The sequence below is a fragment of the Geotrypetes seraphini genome, chromosome 13, assembly GCF_902459505.1.
Source record: "Geotrypetes seraphini chromosome 13, aGeoSer1.1, whole genome shotgun sequence".
NCBI lineage: Eukaryota > Metazoa > Chordata > Amphibia > Gymnophiona > Dermophiidae > Geotrypetes > Geotrypetes seraphini.
Window position 1 is genome coordinate 74,030,995 of NC_047096.1, and position 18,768 is coordinate 74,049,762.

At 43.0% G+C, this 18,768-nt stretch overlaps 1 protein-coding gene across 2 annotated transcripts in view; it reads right to left on the reverse strand.

Annotated features, from left to right (window-relative positions):
• Positions 1-18,768, reverse strand: part of HROB (homologous recombination factor with OB-fold) — a 35,090-nt gene that overhangs the window by 3,242 nt on the left and 13,080 nt on the right. Inside the window, exons 4-8 of one of the 2 annotated variants that reach the window (XM_033917313.1) lie at positions 12,520-12,603; positions 9,635-9,775; positions 9,413-9,521; positions 4,634-4,719; positions 53-109 (exon numbers count right to left, since the gene is read on the reverse strand). In XM_033917313.1, coding sequence (XP_033773204.1) covers positions 53-109; positions 4,634-4,719; positions 9,413-9,521; positions 9,635-9,775; positions 12,520-12,603 — 477 coding nt within the window. The remainder of the gene's footprint in view (positions 1-52; positions 110-4,633; positions 4,720-9,412; positions 9,522-9,634; positions 9,776-12,519; positions 12,604-18,768) is intronic. The other variant, XM_033917314.1, reaches the window with a different exon arrangement.

Genomic DNA, 18,768 nt, shown 5'->3' on the forward strand with positions numbered 1-18,768 from the left:
AATCTGTAGGAAGTCTCAAAACTTCAGAGGCTTTATCCCCTCCCCCTCATACCTTGTCACTGAGCATGCTCCTCATCTCGCCAGTCAATAGCAAAGCAGCCAGGAACATCTGTAGAGGATAAGAACAAGAGAGAGAGATGGGTACGGGGACACTCCCTGACAAGTAAGTATATTCTGCTCACAATTATAAATGCAAAACAGCAACAAGGAAACAATCAAATCAGGATAACAAACAGCAGTAACATGAATGGCAATAACAATGCTAGAAGTAGAAATAAAATGCACTAACAGAGGGGGGCGTCCTAACTGGGGACCCCCCCCAACTGAGTGCTAACCCCATTCTGATGGCACTCTAATAAAAACTGGACAGATATGTAGTTTACCAGTATTTGTAAAGGCAGACAATGGGCGAATCAACAAGTATAGGGCGGGTTCCCAGAATAAAGTGTGGATTTACAAGGAAAAAAAAAGATTAGCAAAGATAAGAACCAAATATTCAGGGTGGGACTGATGAGCCCGCTGCCAAGACAAAGGCACCAAAAGCAGCATCCTGCTTGGCCGCCACATTGATCCTGTAAAACTTGGAGAAGGTATGCAGGGAGGAACAGATAGCGGTTTTGCAAATCTCATCAAGATAAACAGCCGATGACTACCCAATGTCCTGTTGGGCAGTCATCGGCTGTTTATCTTGATGAGATTTGCAACCAGAGGTGTTTCGTCCTGAAATACCTCTGGTTGAATGCATCCACACTTCAAGAGGGGGCCACTTTCTAGCCACGGCAATGGCCATCTGAATCCAAATGGTGGCCTTCAAAATTGGCCTACCCCTGCGGGTAGGACCTGCCAGAACAAACAGATGGTCAGAGATGAAACTTGTAGGAGACTTCCAGATACCACAACCAAAGCCTGCGCACGTCCAAGAACTGCAAACCCTGGTCCTGCTCCCTCGAACCAGAGGAAGCAAAAAAAAAACAAAAAACCACAAATACCCTGGAAGCCAGACTTCAGGATTCACATGAAAACTGGCACCACTTTCAGAAGAAAGGAAGGAACAATATGCAGCATCACCGCGGAATCTAATGCCGTGATCCCTGCAGGAGAGGGCCTAAAGCTCAGTCTGAAACTCTATGGTCAGAGATAATCACCACCAGGAAATCCGTCTTGACCGCAAAATCCATCAGAGACGCCAGCTCCACAGGCTCATATGGTGGACAAGCAAGAGAGTACAGAACCAGATTAAGGTCCAATGTGGGACAGAAAAAGTGCAAAGGAGGCCTAATGTGCAGAGCGCTCTGGAGAAAACAAGCTACATATGTATGAGCTGCCCAAAAGCCCTTCAAAGAAGGAGGGCCCACACCCAAAAAAACTGGCAATTTACACCCAGAGTGAAGCTACCGCTAGGCCCTTCTGTAGGCTATCCTGGAAAAACGTCAGGACCCGAGTAGTGGAGGGGAGAAACTGGTCCACCTGACTCAGGGCACACCCGACTGGGTAACACCTCCAAGCCTTCGCATAGGCTGCAACTGCAAACTTCCTTTTGTTGTGAAGCAACATGGCAGTTATGGCTAGTGAAGGCCATGTACTTAAGAGCCATGCCACGAGACCAAAGCAGTCCGGATCCTGTATCATAATCTGACCGTGTGAGAAGGCAGGAATGACAAGGTAGCCGGAGCCCCCGGATCCTGCTGGAACCAAACCAAGTCAGCATACTATGGCCGCTTAGGCCAATCAAGAGCCACCAGAACCACAAGATCCTTGTGGGCTGCTATCCGCCCCAACAGATGCCCTATCAAGTGACATGGAGGAAAGATATAGTGGACATCTTCCCATGGCCAGGGCTTCGCAGCCCGCCTCACAACTGAAGAACCAATTGGCTTTCTTATTAACTGCAGTCGCCACGAGGACGAACGCGGTGCACCCCCACTGAGCAACTGTGTAATCGAACGCCCTGAGTAACTTCTCTCTTGGGTACAGCATCCATTCCTGCCATGTGTGCCACAGGCAATGCCACAAGGCAGTTCTCTGCCCACCAGAAGAGCAGCCAAGCTCCCATGATCAGAGAGGGACGCCCTCCTGTCAATGGACATAAGCCACCGCTGTGGCACTATCCGAGAATATACTAACAGCTCGATGATGGAGATGATCCTCAAAGTGGAGAAAAGTCAGCCGAAACGCCTGAAGTTCCAGTTGCTTGACTAACCACTTGCATACTTAAGGCACTTACTGGCTCTGAATAGGGACAGTCAAGCACACCGCTCCCCTAGCCTTTAAGTCTTGCAACCATAGACAGAATCACCCAATCCAAGATCCGGAGGGGAAGGCCCCTGGAAATCAAGAGAGGTTATAACCCTCATGCAAGACTGTTTCATGCCACAGACATCCAGGGTAAGGGTGCATGAAACGGGTCCCGCTATATATTCCAGCGCGAAAGAGCATCCTGCAGCGGACGCAGACAGCTCTGGTCCAAGGGACCACATCAATCATTGTCACCACAGTCCTCAGAACCTGGATGTACTGCCATGTTGTTGTGATCTGAGTGGTTAGAAGGTCCCTGAGAACTGGTCGCAACTTCTCCTGACAGAACATCTGCAGAAACACGGTTTAACTATTCAGGCACCACTGAAACTCAACTCTTTGTCGATTAAAATTATTAACTTTAAAGTTGTTAGGGGTCACTTTTGACAGTAAACTTACATATCACCTTCACTTTAGTACGGTAGTTCAACATTGTTTCCATCATTTAAGAATGATTAGACTGCTAGCCAAACTCCTGGAGCCTGCATTTTTAAACATTGTAATTCACTCCCTTGTAATATCTTGTATAGATTACTGTAATGCTCTGTTTAAGGGCATGAGAAAAAAGGAAATCGGATGACTACAAATCATACAGAACACTGCCATAAAAATCATATTCGTTGTCAAAAAATACGATCATGTATCACCCCTTCTTCACAAAACTCATTGGCTCCCTGTTGAGCACAAAATAAATTATAAAATTATTTTATTGACATTTAAAACCCGTTCAAGTATCCAACCTGAATTTATCAACAGTCTAATCATACCTTACTGTCCAGCTCTCTTCACTGTAAACTGCCTAGAAGTCGTAAGATTGTGGGGTATAGAAAAAATAAAGTTATTATTATTATTATCTAAAGCCCTTCGCTCTACATCTCAAAATCTCTTAACAATTCCTTCTTTAAAAGCACATCAATACTATTAGATCTAATAATTTTGCGGTAACCGCCCCTTCTCTTTAGAATTCCACCCCTAACCATCTTCGTTCAGAAGTATCTCTTCCTCATTTTAAAAATAAGTTAAAAACATTCTTATTCCAAGATGCTTTTGACACCTAGCTGCCCTTATAAGAACTAAATTTTATTTTTAAATCCCCCTGCTACCGTATCTTACCTTTTATGTTCACTTTACTTTGACTATTGTAGTTCCTCCCTTTTTCCTCTTGTTCCTGCTCGTTTAAAGTTTATTACTTGTCTTGCTAACTCATTATGAGTTTGTATTGTTTGTTCCTCATTAGTACATATTTGTACAGTGCTTAGAAGTTTGATTGAGTTGTATAAAATTTTTTTAATAAAACTTGAAACTTGTTCTGACCCATGTTAACTCAAACTCCTAGGCACTCAAAATAACTTTAAAATCAAATCTGGAATAATCCAAGATGGCAACTGAGGGCCTGTTTTGATTAAAAATAGCCCAGGATAACCACAGAGAACCCTCAAAAACAGAGATTTTAGGATTTTAGGGGTGGCGAGCATAGGGTATGCAGGGAAACACCTAAAAAACCCTTTTTAAAGACCTCCCCCCCCCCAAAAAAAACCCCTCTGATCCAAGCTGTTAGCTTGAACAGAAACATGTGCTGATAAACACTGCAGCCCATACTCACTGTGATATGAGCTGAATAGAAACACACTGCGGACAGAGCAGAAAACTGCTCAAAGGGAGATCCTCTGCCTCAAAGATTTGGAAATCTGAATTTCACTTCTGACTGCCCCACACTGGTATGACCTTCACAGCCAGAGACCTCCGCCATTTTCAGACACGCCGCATAGACGCCTGGAGGAGGTACGCAGTCTGGCTCTGATCCCGGTCACGCCTCCACAGAACCGCTCAGCCTATGGCTCTACCCACTAGTGGACAAACCTGGGGTGAGCAAACTCCCAAGGGAACGGTCCTCTGGGTCCCAGTCTGAAAAGCAGGCTGTCCAGGGGGCTTACTGCCTAGCAGGGAACCCCCCCCAGAAGCAGACTTTTTCCAAGGTCTGTGATCTCCCACAGTCAAGGACGCCCCGCAGGGAACCTTCAGAGGATGAGGGTGAAAACCATGAACAAAAAATACTAAAATTCCACAAAATTAAACATGAGCAGAAAACATAAGCTCCTACAGCCTGGCCTGTAGGAAGGAAGACTAGCGAGATGAGGAGCATGCTCAGTGATGAGGTATGAGGGAGAGGGGATAAAGCCTCTGAAGTTTTAAGGCTTCCTATAGATCCTGGTGGATGGATGGAAATAACCCACTGGTCCCAGAATAAAGTGGGATTGCACAAGAAACCTTATTGTGTGGTACCCTGCAGTATATCAAATTAATAAATGATGATGAACATTGCCTGATGAACAGGTACCTGCTGTAGCAAGAGCACAGCGCCAGCTTTCAGGTCATTCTCTCTCTCTTCCAGAAGCATGTGGTGCACAGTCCCCTGAATCTCCCCTGCACAGGGACACAGACAGTCAGAAGGACACAAAGACACAGATTAAGTAGTCAAGACATTGCACTGTACATAGTAGATCCAGATGTATAAGATTTACTGGCTAGTCAATATCCTGAGCACCGGGGAAAGAAAACAAAGAGCTCATGTTTCTTCACCATTTTCTGCCTCTGATAAAACATGATACTCTAATCTCCAATATTATATAGCTTTGCCAGACATTCAGAATTTGGTCTTTTGGCTTTTTAAAAAAATTTCTTTTCTGGATTTTGAGTTCTTTTTTAAACAGCTGATGAACCTACCAAAGCTGCTTGACTTTTGAGGAAGTCAAAACACATTACGTGTTTCTCAGGCAGTTTCAGTAAGTACATGGCGCATATACAGATTTCAAGGATGAAGAGAAAGGTGAAATATTTGCTATGGAAAGACATAAAAGGGAAGGACCAGAATAACCAGTTTGTAAAACCACAGCATGAGATCTTTAATTGCATATAAAATTAACTGGTTGTGGCACAAAATCTGAGAATAGATACAATATATGTATAAACCATTGATCTGCAAAGAGATTAGGTTCTTAATTGCTAATATCTTTTCTAGTAGATAGGTGTGTCATTCTGGATGGAAAGGTAATAACCCAGTGATCACGAGAAGGATTCCACTCCAGGTTTTGTATCCCTCCTACTTTACGAGAAGGCTCTGCTGCCCCTTTAAGTTTTGTTCCAAAGCAGGCGATAGTCCTTTCTAGAAACAAATGTGAAGGAGAACAAGTCTGCTCTGCTCTGAAATTATAACAAACATGTTAAACAATGAACCAAAACAGCAAAACAATCATGCCAAACAGAAACATTAATGGAGCTCATACTTCATACTCTTAAAGTCTGACTGGCATCCAACTGACAGGTTTAGATATGAACATTCTGAGAGAGACAGTAGGCAGGCGCAGGAAATAGATGCGTCATTCTGGAGCCCCACCCTATCATATATCTACTAGAAAAGATATTAGCAAAGTAAGAACCTAATCTCTTTTTCTAGTGCAATAGGTGTGTCATTCTGGACAGAGAGGACATACAAAAGCAGTCCCAAAAATCTAGGGTGGGACCACTGCGCTGGCTCGTAACACTGAAAATCCAAAGGAGGAGTCCTCCCTTGCTGCTACATCCACTCTGTAAAACGTGGAAAATGTATGTAAAGTGGACCAAGTCACCGCCCTACAAATATCCTCAGGGCACATCCCCACGATGAAGCCACAAACAATAAATGCTGATGAAATGGCCCTACGGATCCATCTGGAAATTGAGGCCTTTGAAGAGAGTGCACCGTGTCTAGCTGGATTTGCAAGATGGTCAGATAGTCTGAACTTGCTGATGACTTCAAGATATCGAAGAAGCACTCTTAACGTCCAACTTCTCCTCATAGGCTGAAATAGCCTTACTCACTGTGATCTGTGCTGGCAAAATGCTGCGGCCTGCCTCAGCTCCAAAGGTAGCTGAATCTGGGAGAAAAAAATCTCTGCCTCACAACTGAATGTCCTTCCAGCGCTGAATCTTCAGGCTGCCAGACTGACTGAGCCTCCAACCCCTGTAGACTCACGGATGCAAAAATAAGGGCGGTGAAAAGCAGTCGGCACCCTGCGAGACCCTGCTGAGTCCCCTAAGAATGCCTAACAGCCTGCACTCAAGACCCTGCCAACACAGCAGGTGAGCAATGCTACAAGAGAAACAACCCTGAACTCCAAAAATGCTTCTGCAGGCTGGCTAACAGGTACCACAAGGGATCAGCCTGTCAGCTGCAGACTTCAGTCCGCTTCCAGCTGCTGGCTGCTTGCTGTGCGCGATGTAAGTCATAGAAATAGCCACTCAAATTCATTGAGCGAACAAGAACTTTGACGCCGGCCAACCACAGTGAGGCGTAGCAGTCAGAAAAAAAAAAAAAAAGGTGATCAAATAGCCTGAAATCATTAATCCTCCCCAAATAGTGGTGCAAGACTCTCCCAACATCCAACTTGCACAAGGGCCTGTGGAATGAAACACAGGCAAACAAACCTCCTGGTTGACATGGAAGGCAGAACCACCTTCAATATAAAAGAAGGTGCAGTGCAAAGAACAACTCCTGCGTCTGTAATACGGAGAAAGGACTCCCTGCACGAACAAACCTGAAGCTTTGAAACGCGCCGGGCTGAAGACCATCTTGATCGCCAGATCCAGAAAAGCAGCATCCTTCAGTGGCTCGAATGGGGCTTCTCCAAGGCCTTGAAGAAACATGTCAAGATTCATGAAGGGAAAAGAAGATTCACGGGAGATCGCAAATAAAGTGCCCCTCTCATAAACTTCGTCACATCTGAATGAGCAGTAAGAGAACTAGCATAAGAGGCATAATACCCGAATGGCAACTACTGCAATCGAGGTCTGCCACAGTCGGACGAGAGGGCTCCCAAACAAGAAGCTCCGCTACCAGCACAACAGGCTGAGAAAGACCAGACACATCCGCTGGCTGCGTCAAACAAGCGGGAACTGAAGAATACACTTTCCAGAGAAGCCGAATAAAATCCAGCAACCATGGCAGGGCTCTGTTGAGGCATACATGCTGAACCAAAAAAGTCTCCAGGCTCGGAACACAGGCGTTTTGCACCAGACTCCAGAACGACCTCTGGATGAGATTTTTCCTAAGTCACAGACCTAGGCTGGCTCCCCAGCCCTAGAGTACCCGGAGGAGGTAAAGTCCAAAGCTCCCACCCCTCCCACAGTTGCTCATTCGACATCAATTTGGTGCAATCAATGCACACATCCCAAATGATTTTTAAGCAAATCGGAGGGTATTGAGGCAGAAATAAAACTTTGACAAATTATTATATAGGACTATATTTAATGTGGGGATGGGGAGGTATGTTATGTGATTTAATGGGTTTATTCCTGATGAATGGGATGGGTGGGGGAGGGGTCTTTTTTATATGCATTTGACAATAATTGTTAGAATGTCAAGTGATTTGTACGAATTATTTGATGGAATTTTGTACACTTGTTGCAAGAGTTAAAACTGAATAAAGAATTTAAAAAAAATAAATAAAACTTTGAAAAAAAAAAGATTGTTTAAAATCCAAAATGGCTTCTGCCAGCAAATTCGTGCCTAAAACAGTAAAAATAAACAAAACCCAAAAATGAAAAATAGCAATTTGGGGTCTAGGGAGGTGGGGAACCTGAACCTTACCTATAAGAGACTGTGAAAAATGATTTTTAAATCGTTCAACCAGCCTGTCAGCAGAGAGGATTTTCTGCCTCAGAAACGTCTCCAAATTACCAGAGATCAAGATCTTCGGACTGCCAGTTAGCCGGACACTGACTGACCTCTGCCCAATGGATCCTCACGGGGGCGAGAAAGGCAGTCTGCAACTTGAAACCCGGGTGGGTTTCCCCCCAGACACATACAGCCTCTGCTTGAAACCAGTGACAAAGTCAGTGGGTCAGCAAACTCCCAGGGGAATGGACTCCAAGTTTAGTAAGGGTGGCACACAGCAGGCTGGCTCCAAAGATCCACCAGAATTTCTCTGTGAAGCAGCAGTCCAGAACTGTGAGACTGCATCCTTTCTTCTGACAGGGGACCACTGGAAAGGCACTGAAGCCACCGAGAAAATGAACTTTAAGCGAAAAACCAAGAAAAAGAAGCAAAGCAACTGCAAAAGTCTTCTGCATGGATTGCTTGCAGAAATTGTAACTGGATATGTTTTCTAGCTCTCAGGCTAAGAGGGTGCAGCATGTGCTCAGAAAAGTGTTTGGATTTCTGCAACTCCCGGATTGCAGGTTGGGATTGAACACCTAGTGTATGGAATCCAGAAAGGACGGAACAGAAAAAAAAAAGATTATTTATTTATTTATTTTAGTATTTAAATACCACTTATTACCTAAGTGGTTTACATTAAGGTACTCAAGCATTTTGTGTATACACATACACACATGGCAAAGACAAAATGCTTAGTATTCCAACATAAACTTACTAATAATGAATTGCACAAAGGCTCTAGGGAGACAAAGATCAGATACCCACAGGGATTTCCATTCTTAGTCATAAGAACATAAGAATTGCCGCTGTTGGGTCAGACCAGTGGTCCATCATGCCCAGCAGTCCGCTCACGTGGCGGCCCTCTGGTCAAAGACCAGCACCCTAACCGAGACTAGCCCTACCAGCGTACGTTCTTGTTCAGCAGAAACTTGTCTAACTTTGTCTTGAATCCCTGGAGGGTGTTTTCCCCTAATCCAGTTTTCTACCACTCTCTGGGTGAAGAAGAACTTCCTTACGTTTGAAAGGAATCTATCCCCTTTCAACTTTAGAGAGTGCCCTCTTGTTCTCCCTACCTTGGAGAGGGTGAACAACCTGTCTTTATCTACTAAGTCTATCCCCTTCAGTACCTTGAATGTTTCAATCATTTCCTCTCTCAATCTCCTGAGGAGCTGGTCACACTAGGACACAAAGAATGAAAATACTACCACTTATCACGTCATCCTGCCAATCTGGAGAAAAAGACATCAACTAACTCATTGCATCTGTGAAACAATGAGCGCTGTGACAAATTCAGACATCTCTAATATAAGTAAAGAAATGGTGAACACTGTGGTGGTCCTCATCTAAGTCAAGGAGAGCCATTTTCTCATAAGGAATTAAAGGTCTCAGTCTTCTGCTACCAGTGGCTAATGCCATCCTCACCTGTGGGGTCTTTGAAAACTGCGCTTGCATCCACAGTGGCACGTGTCAGCGATTTCAGCATCACTGCCATCTGGGGAACTTTATTTTTTGGGAGCTGCTTCAAAGCTGCCTGTTTAGAAAATACATACAACCTGTAATCTACAAGCAGAGTTATAGATTTCGAAAACATGCAAAAACCTCACAATGGTCATTGTGTTGCTACATCCCATTTACTGGCTGTACCTTTCGCAGCACCATCACCACACTGTAAGTCCTCAAGAAGCAGCAAGGATCATTCTCATCCAAACTCAGTTCAGTTTTCATCGTGGACCAGCTGCCCCTTCCAAAGCTCTCATCTGCCAGCTGTGGGGAACTCAATGCTTCCTGTTGGCGAGATTAAGATGTCAAATGGAAGTACAGTCAGACTCGAGCTGAAAATTTCAGGAACAGACATTCCCAAATTTTGAATTCTGTTTCTACTACAGTGCCAAAACCAGCCCCAAATCTCTTTTCTGTCTGGTTTCAACTGAAACGTTTTTGGTGTCAGCTGAAATTGAGCATATGTTTTTGGTGAAAGCCAAATGGTGTACACTGTCGCATTTGTCTCAATTCCCCTCCCCCTAAACAGAAGTTGCCTCTCCTCCTAGACCCCCCCCAAGTGTGCCTCCTTTCTCACCTGTAGGCCCCCTTGATCCTATCTAACAATCCATGGTGGCTGAGAAATGTGGTTAGAGCAGCTACTCCTGCCTATTCTGGTTCTGCTCTCAAAATGTCTACCATAAGCACATTACTAGACTACCAGGAATTGTAAGATAATCTTAGGGCAGTGGAGGCGAACCTATGGCACACATGCCAGAGGGGGCACTCAGAGCTTTCTCTGTGGGTACATGCGCAGTCATCCCAGCACAGAGTTTGCCAGAGTTCGTTATCCCGCCGACTTTCCCACCGCGAGGCTGACATACCTTCATTCTGAACAACAGCGGCTGTAGCACTCTGAACAGGCTGCTTTGCGGATTTACCCACTGGGGCCTTACCTCTGTGACATGGCACAGGGAAGGCCCAGGAGGGGAAAGCTGCAAAGCAGCAGCTGTTCAGAACAAAGGTATGTCGGCCTCGCAGTGGGAGGGTTGGCGGGGTTCTGCTGTGCAGGATGGGAAGAAGGGATGGAAAGATACCGTGCAAGGGGATGGGTTGGCAGGGTCGTTGGGGTTCTGCTGCACGGGGGAATAGCTTCGTATTATCTGTCCGAGTTGCTTACATTTTTTATTTATTTATTCATTCATTTTTCTATACTGTTCTCCCAAGGGAGCCCAGAACAGTTTGCATGAATTTATTCAGGTAATCAAGCATTTTTCCCTGTCTGTCCCGGCAGGCTCACAATCTATCTAATCTACCTGGGGCAATGGGGGGATTAAGTGACTTGCCCAGGGTCACAAGGAGCAGCAGGGGTTTGAACCCACAACCTCAGGGTGCTGAGGCTGTAGCTTTAACCACTGCGCCACTCTGGAAATCAAAATGTATTAGAAATGAGCCGAGTAAAGGACAATCAAGCCATTGTGACATCACTGATGAGGTTGGCTCTTATTGGAGGAATGAGGCATTGTGACATCACAGCTTTAACCACTGCGCCACACACTCCCCTTTTATCGTTCATTTTACGCTAATGAATTTACTGTTATAAGATCTCAAGACTTTTTTATTTTAGAAATGTTATGACATCTGAAATTCAGTTTAAGGATCTGTAATTTGTTAACCATTTCAAGCTCTATTTTATAGGGAAGATGTAGCATACAAGAACAATGCTTAGATTACATTAGATCTAACACAACACAATGAAATTACTTTTGGGGTTCTGCTGCATGGGGGGGATGGGAAGGAGTGATAGAAAGATATTGCACAAGGGGATGGGTGAGGGGGAGGAAAGATGCTGCACATGGGAGGGGAAGAAATGAAAGAGGAAGAATTGGGGTAGAGAGGACGGGAGAGATGATCGTTGTACACAAAAAAATAAGACATCCCCGAAAATAAGCCCTAGTGTGTTTTTGGACCCAAAATTAATACAAGTCAGTGTCTTATTTTCGGGGGGGACACAGTACTAGAAAGCCAGAGAGATGTGGGGCCGGGCTGCTCCCATCCCCCTCTCCACGCTCGCCTGAGGACATTTCTCACATCACCCGCCCCTCTGCCCAGCAGCTCAATACCGTGTAGGCACTTTGCGATAAATAAGTGGGTTTTGGGTTGCAGTTTGGGCACTCGGTCTCTAAAAGGTTCGCCATCACTGTCCTTGAGGGAGGGGCTACTCTTTGTATTCTTTTCTGGGTGGCCTGCAATGCAAGTAATGCAGTTATGATCTTGCACAATAATTTATATGCTAAATAAAGTACTCTAAATACAAAAGCATTTAGCAAAAATTTAAATCTGTAAAATTTGGGATGAGCTCTTTACGAATTAGCTTTTCTGTGGCGTTATGTTAGCTGTTAGTGCAAAGTCAGCAGCTGTAAAACCACCATAGCTTTTCGTTTTAGTGTTCATTGACTGTGTATCGTGTGTGGAGCCTATTTTATTTGGGGGTAAGCTATGGTTTTTCATTATTTAAATTATTATATTTTGGCTTGAATACTGTGTATTTAACAGAGGATGCAAACCGTAAGCTCTGAGAATTCCCAGCAGCCCTCACCAACCAAACTTAAGTTTTCACTTTCAGCTTAAATGAGGTGATAAATTTCAGCTTAATTTTCAGTTTTGGTCAAAAGCTTTCAGTTTCAGTCAGCTTCTGCTTCATATCAGATAGTGGCATTTTGAAATAGTGTGAAATCCATTAAATAGCCAGTATTAGATGTGTTATCGGAGTTTCAGGTCTGTAACTTATCAGTTGGTGTCACCAAATTCTCATCTATATTCTCATTTAGAGAAGCACACCTACTTTTTCAAAAGGTCTAGAACGCTTTCACATAACAGGAAAGGTTAATTCATTATTAAGACTTTGCGCACGTCTAATACCAACAAAAAGCTGAGCAACCTGACCCTGACACACTATGCTATATGCTGACACTCAGGGAAGGATCCATTTTATAAAAACTTGGCAGGCTACTAACTACCACTTATAAGTATGGTGCAAGGCCACACACCTCTGAATGAAACTTGGCCAGAGCACCATGGGCCGGTTTATGTGGTGTGGAAATAAGAATTTCCTCAAGATTCCTTCCACCATGCTGGGGAGAAAAAGGAGAGAGAGAGATTTGTTATTTTACTTATTGACTAACTAAATTTATTGTTTGTAGTAATTTTTTAAAATTATTTTATTATAATCCATCACACACAGCCTGGTCCTAAAAATGCAGCATATAAATTCTAGAATTAAACACTAGGGAACATCCGTTCAATAGCATGCATTTGGTTCATTAGTGCTCCATGAGGGAAAATTTGGACTTGCCTGTTAAATTTATTTTCTTGTGTCCTGCTAGACCAATCCAGATGAACAGTTATGTCCCCATGCCAGCAGCAGGAGCCAGCTCAGAGCTGACTTCACTCCCCTTACAGGGGGCTGGTACTGCCTTTAGTTCTTTGGTATCCTGTACTAAAGCTAAGACTACTAAAGGCAATTCTTATGTTTTAGGTGTCAACAAGGCAAAACCCTAGTGCAGTCAAAATTAGCAGTTCATGTTTAACAGGAAAGAGAATTCCACATACCAAGGAAACAACTACCTTCAGAACAGGGTACAACATACTCCGTTAGCATTCTGAATTTGTCAAACCAAGAGCTCTTGACAATCATGGGTGGTTTCTGGACTGGTCTGGTAGGACTCAAGGGAAAGGAAATTAACCGGCAAGTTCAAATTTCCCCTTCTTTATCATCTATGCCAGAACAGTCCACACAAGTGGGATGTATCCAAGGTCTACCCAGACTGAACAGGAGGAAACCACAATAGTTCTCAGAATTCCTACACCTGTGTCAAACCCCAGAGCACTTAGGAATGGTGGTGCAAGGGCACTTTCCTATAAGTATCCTCTGGAAGACAGGGCCCAACTCTGCCTAAAAGGACTTTTGTGCTCTAATTGCATGAACTAGCTGACCCTCTGGAACTTGTCAGCTCTTGTTAAGTGTGTCCAAGGTGATCTTCTCCTTGACTCTTCCTGGAATTGATACATTAAAAACCCTTGTATTTTAATCAGCACATATTAATAGAAAAAATGGGATTTATCCAAAAACTAAGAAGGACCTGGGCAAGGACTATCAAAACAAGGGTTCCACACCTGCAGCATCCCGACTACTGTCAAACCCTCTTGTCTGGATGTTTAGGATCAAGTTAGAACTCCTGAATTTACTATTTCACTTCCTGACTGACAGATAATTTGGGCCATGGTTAGCCTATGAAAGAATGCCTAAAGCAGTCAGTGAGGGATCCAGAATACTGAATTTGGGAATATCTGGTGTCTCCATGCAGGAACTACATGAGAAGAGGTCTGCCATTCTGCATGGAAACCCCAAGAACAGACTGATTCAAGAGGGCTGTTTAGTTTAATACCTTATAGTTCATTACCAGCATAAGATTGCCCTAAAGCCTACAATAAGGTTGAAGGGAAGCTGGCTCAGTAGTCTACAGCCACCAAGCTAGAAGTTTCTACATATTTCCATGAAGGAGCACAGCCATCAGAAAACAGCAGTTTGCAACAAGAAGGTGTCCACCCGTCAAACCTTTTTTCCCAGACTAACTTCCAAGTTGATGGGCACAACCTACAGATTCTGGATTAAAAGGGGGAAAAAAGCTAGTAGGCAAGAACTGATGTCTCCTTAAAAGGAAATAAAGCATTCAGGGATCTCAATGATACTCTGTTTAAACAATCTTTCTTTTTTCTTCACTTTTGCTTCATGCTGCTAAACACTGGCTCCAGATTGAGTCCTCCCATGTTGGTCAAATAATGATATGCAGAGAAGAGAAATCCAAAAGCTCCTGGACAGGTTAATGAATGATGGAGGTAAACTCCTTTGGTTGGATCCTCCATATTACCTAGTCAGGGCTAGTTCTAGATAGGGCTAAAATGTTTTGGCTACACTTCTCTGAATCTCCTGTGAGAGTGGCAGAAACCAATAATCTTGGTTGTGCAGTTTTCATCCTTTTCCCGATTGTCTCAGGCACTTAAGGCCCCTCCCAATCCCAGGATGCACTGGGCAGCGGAGGGGCTTTAGGTGCCAGAGTCAATCAGAACCTTAGGCCCCTCCTAGTGCATCCCAGGATGCACCAGGAAGGGGAAGGCCTGCTATTTTGACGGTTCATCAAGCCCAGTATCCTGTTTCCAGCAGTGGCCAACCCAGGTCACAAGTACCTGGCAAGATGCCAAATAGTAAAACAGGAATAAGCAGTGGATTTCACCATATCATCTTAATAATGGCTTATGGACTTTTGTTTTAGGAAATTATCTAGACCTTTTTTTAAACCCTGTTAAGCTAACTTCTTTCACCATATTCGCCGGCAATGAATTCCGGAGTTTAATTACACATTGAGTGAAGAAATATTTTCTTCGGTTTGGTGGTGGTTTTTTAAAAATTCTTTATTTTAATTATTCGTTACAATAACAACAAATATTCATGATCATTCATAGAAGATCTGTATAAAATATAGTAAAACATATAAGGAAATCAATCAACCATGACCTAGTCCATGTTATATTGGTCATCAGCTTTTAACTAAAAAAAACAAAAACCCCAAACCATCTATTTATATTTTACCATCTTGACAGGCATAATTGTGGCTATTTTCTGTATAATTTCAACATCCTCCTAAACTGAAAAATAACCAATTAGAAATTAAACTTTCAACAAAGGTCTTCCCTTAATAAATTCTTCTAGCTGGACTGGATCAAAAAAGACATATTTGTCACTTCCATATGAGATAGGTCTCTGATCTCTGTATTTCCTCTGAATATCTACTTATTGTATTTTGCTGAATGTCCAGCACTCTTCATTGTAAACCACCTAGAAGTCGCAAGATTGTGGCGGTATAGAAGAATAAAGTTATTATTATTATTATTATTATAAGGCATTTACATGGCAATTTTAAAAAGAAAGTAGCCCCAACTGCCAAAACCTTAGGCTTTATAGCTGGAGGAATTGCTTCCTTTTAAATTGTTATTCGTTGGCCACAAAACAGGTCCTGCTTTTTTTAAAAATATAATTTCAAAATAGCCTGTTTCTCTATTTCTGTCCTGAAGACCACCAAAAGCGTTGCTCGTTTATTTATTATATCTTTAGAAGATTTGAGAAACTGGGAAACATTCAAACTATCAGGTAAAACTAATTTATCCATATCGCCTTCTTCCGCTGTTTCCTTAGAAACTCTTGGGATGAGAGGTTGTCTAGTTCAAAAGATTCCACATTAGTATAATGTAACATCTCCTTCAAATACATTCTCAAGAGTTCTAATGGAGAAAGGTAATGTGTAATAGGAAAATTTAAAAAAAACGTAGGTTTTTAACCCTTCAAAAATTCTCCAGTTTCTCTAATTTGGCATGAATCATCATACTATCTTTAATATTAGAAGTAGCATTAGCTTGTAAAGTATTTACCACTTGGTCTAATTTTTCTATCTTATTTGCTGTTTCTCCAATTCTACCTTCATGCTCATTAATTTTAACTGCGATATCAGATGAAAATTGACAAATTCAAAACGGTTTGTTGTAATGATGTCTCTATTCTATTAACAGTTAGCCATACATCATTTAGAGTGACCACTTTATCTTTAGGGAGAACATCAGAGCTCAGCCCCATGTCCATCTACACAGGGGTCAACCCTTTAGCTCCCACCACAGATTGACCTGAAATTTCCAGTCCAGATAATATAGACAATTGTGGGGGGGTGAGGTTACTTCCGCTATGGGGGAAGAAGACTCCACTGTCCCAGCAGAATATAATGGTTGAGGAGGTGGTGAAGGTTCCCTAGAGGATAATGATGCAGTTTGATACCTACAGTTATCTGCTCTTCCACATGTGGCAGCACAGGAGCCAAGATGACGAGCCATCAGGCCCATCATCAGAGTAGGTGGAATTACTTTGGCCTTCCTTTTGCCCGTAGCAGAAGGATTAGGTATTAAACTGCTCCCTGCTTCTCTTGGGCTCCGAAGGGGCGTGGCTAAAGGAGCATGCCCCTTTGGCTAACGGCTCATGGGCAATTTAAAGATCCAGAGAAAACCTGGACCTTTTCCAGCTGGCTGGGAGCTCAGACGGCTGCGGGACTGCCTGTCCCAATGGTAAAAGTGCTTCTAGCACTGGCGGCAGCCTTCGGTTTGTTTTAAATCTACTACTTAGTAGCTTCATTGCATGTCCCCGAGTCCAAGTATTTTTGGAAAGAGTAAACAAGCAATTCACATTTACTTGTTCCACCGCATCTGTTGGCAGAGAGATGCGACTACTTGTCTGGACTGGTCTGGCATGGAATATTAAGAAAAATATTTGCAATGCACAAAAGGTAAAGTTAACAATTTTAAATAGAATGTACATTAGATAGATTGTGAGCCTGCCGGGACAGACAAGGAAAAATGCTTGAGTACCTGAATGTAAACCGCTTAGACAACCTCCACTGATAGGTGATATATAAATTCTGAAACTAGAAAAAACCCCAACAACTTTTTTGCTCATGTAAAGTTCATGTATATCGATTACACAGAAAGTCATCTTCCAGTCATGGGAACACATAAAAATCCAGTTGGAAAGTTATTTATAACTAGTATTAATATAGATACTTCTATACCATAATTATAAAATATTTGATTCATCACAGATTAACAAAATTGGACAACATTTATGGGATGTCACAATTTTCAAGCTTACCAGAATCAAGTCTTATAAATCTCAGAAATAAAGTTTTTAACTGCTGAAGAAACATTTTATGATTCAGATCTAATATAGGGCCCCTTTGGGCAGTGATAATGCCGCGGTAAATGCATCGAAGCCCATTCAATTCCTATGGGCGTCGGTGTACTTACCACGGCAGCATCACTACCACAGCTTTGTAAAAGACCCCCAATAAAGAGGTATTGAATTTCATGATTTGGCTGCTCAATAAGAACTAAAAGTAAAAACACGACTATATTTTTTTTTACAAATGGGTAAGTCAAAATTAGACAAACACAGCAAGATATTATTTTAGATGATGGTCTATTAATCAACTGAAGCATGCAATATGGTGCTTTTCCAAATAAACTAGTCCTTTTACTAAGATAGGTAGCCGTATTACTGTGCGTTAAATGCTAACACGTGCTAACGTGTCCATTATAGCCTATGGACGCGTTAGCATTTAGCTTATGCTAAAACGGCTAGTGCGCCTTAGTAAAAGGACCCCAAAAGGACACTGAAGAGGAAGTGGAAAATATGAAAAAGGATCTGCAAAAGTTAGAGGAAAGGTCTAATGCCTGGCAACTAAAATTCAATGCAAAGAAATGCAGAGTAATGCATTTGGGGATTAATAATCGAAAGGAACCTTATATGCTGGGAGGTGAGAAGCTGATATGCACGGACGGGGAGAGGGACCTTGGGGTGATAGTGTCCGAAGATCTAAAGGCGAAAAAACAGTGTGACAAAGAAGTGGCTGCTGCCAGAAGGATGCTGGGCTGTATAAAGAGAGGCGTAGTCAGTAGAAGGAAAAAGGTGTTGATGCCCCTGTACAGGTCATTGGTAAGGCCCCACTTGGAGTATTGTGTTCAGTTTTGGAGACTGTATCTGGCGAAAGACGTAAGAAGACTTGAAGCGGTCCAGAGGAGGGCAACGAAAATGATAGGAGGCTTGCGCCAGAAGACGTATGAAAGACTTGAAGCCCTGAATATGTATACCCTAGAAGAAAGGAGGGACAGGGGAGATATGATTCAGACGTTCAAATACTTGAAAGGTATTAACGTAGAACAAAATCTTTTCCAGAGAAAGGAAAATGGTAAAACCAGAGGACATAATTTGAGGTTGAGGGGTGGTAGATTCAAGAGCAATGTTAGGAAATTCTACTTTACGGAGAGGGTGGTGGATGTCTGGAATGCGCTCCCGAGAGAGGTGGTGGAGAGGAAAACGGTGAACATAGAGGATCTAGAATCAGAAAATAATATTAAATATTGAACTAAGGCCAGTACTGGGCAGACTTGCACGGTCTGTGTCTGTATATGGCCGTTTGGGGGAGGATGGGCTGGAGAGGGCTTCAATGGCTAGGAGGGTGTAGATGGGCTGGAGTAGGTTTTGGCGGAGATTTCGGCAATTGGAACCCAAGCACAGTACCGGGTAGAGCTTTGGATTCTTGCCCAGAAATAGCTAAGAAGAAAAAATTTAAATTGAATCAGGTTGGGCAGACTGGATGGACCATTCGGGTCTTTATCTGCCGTCATCTACTATGTTACTATGT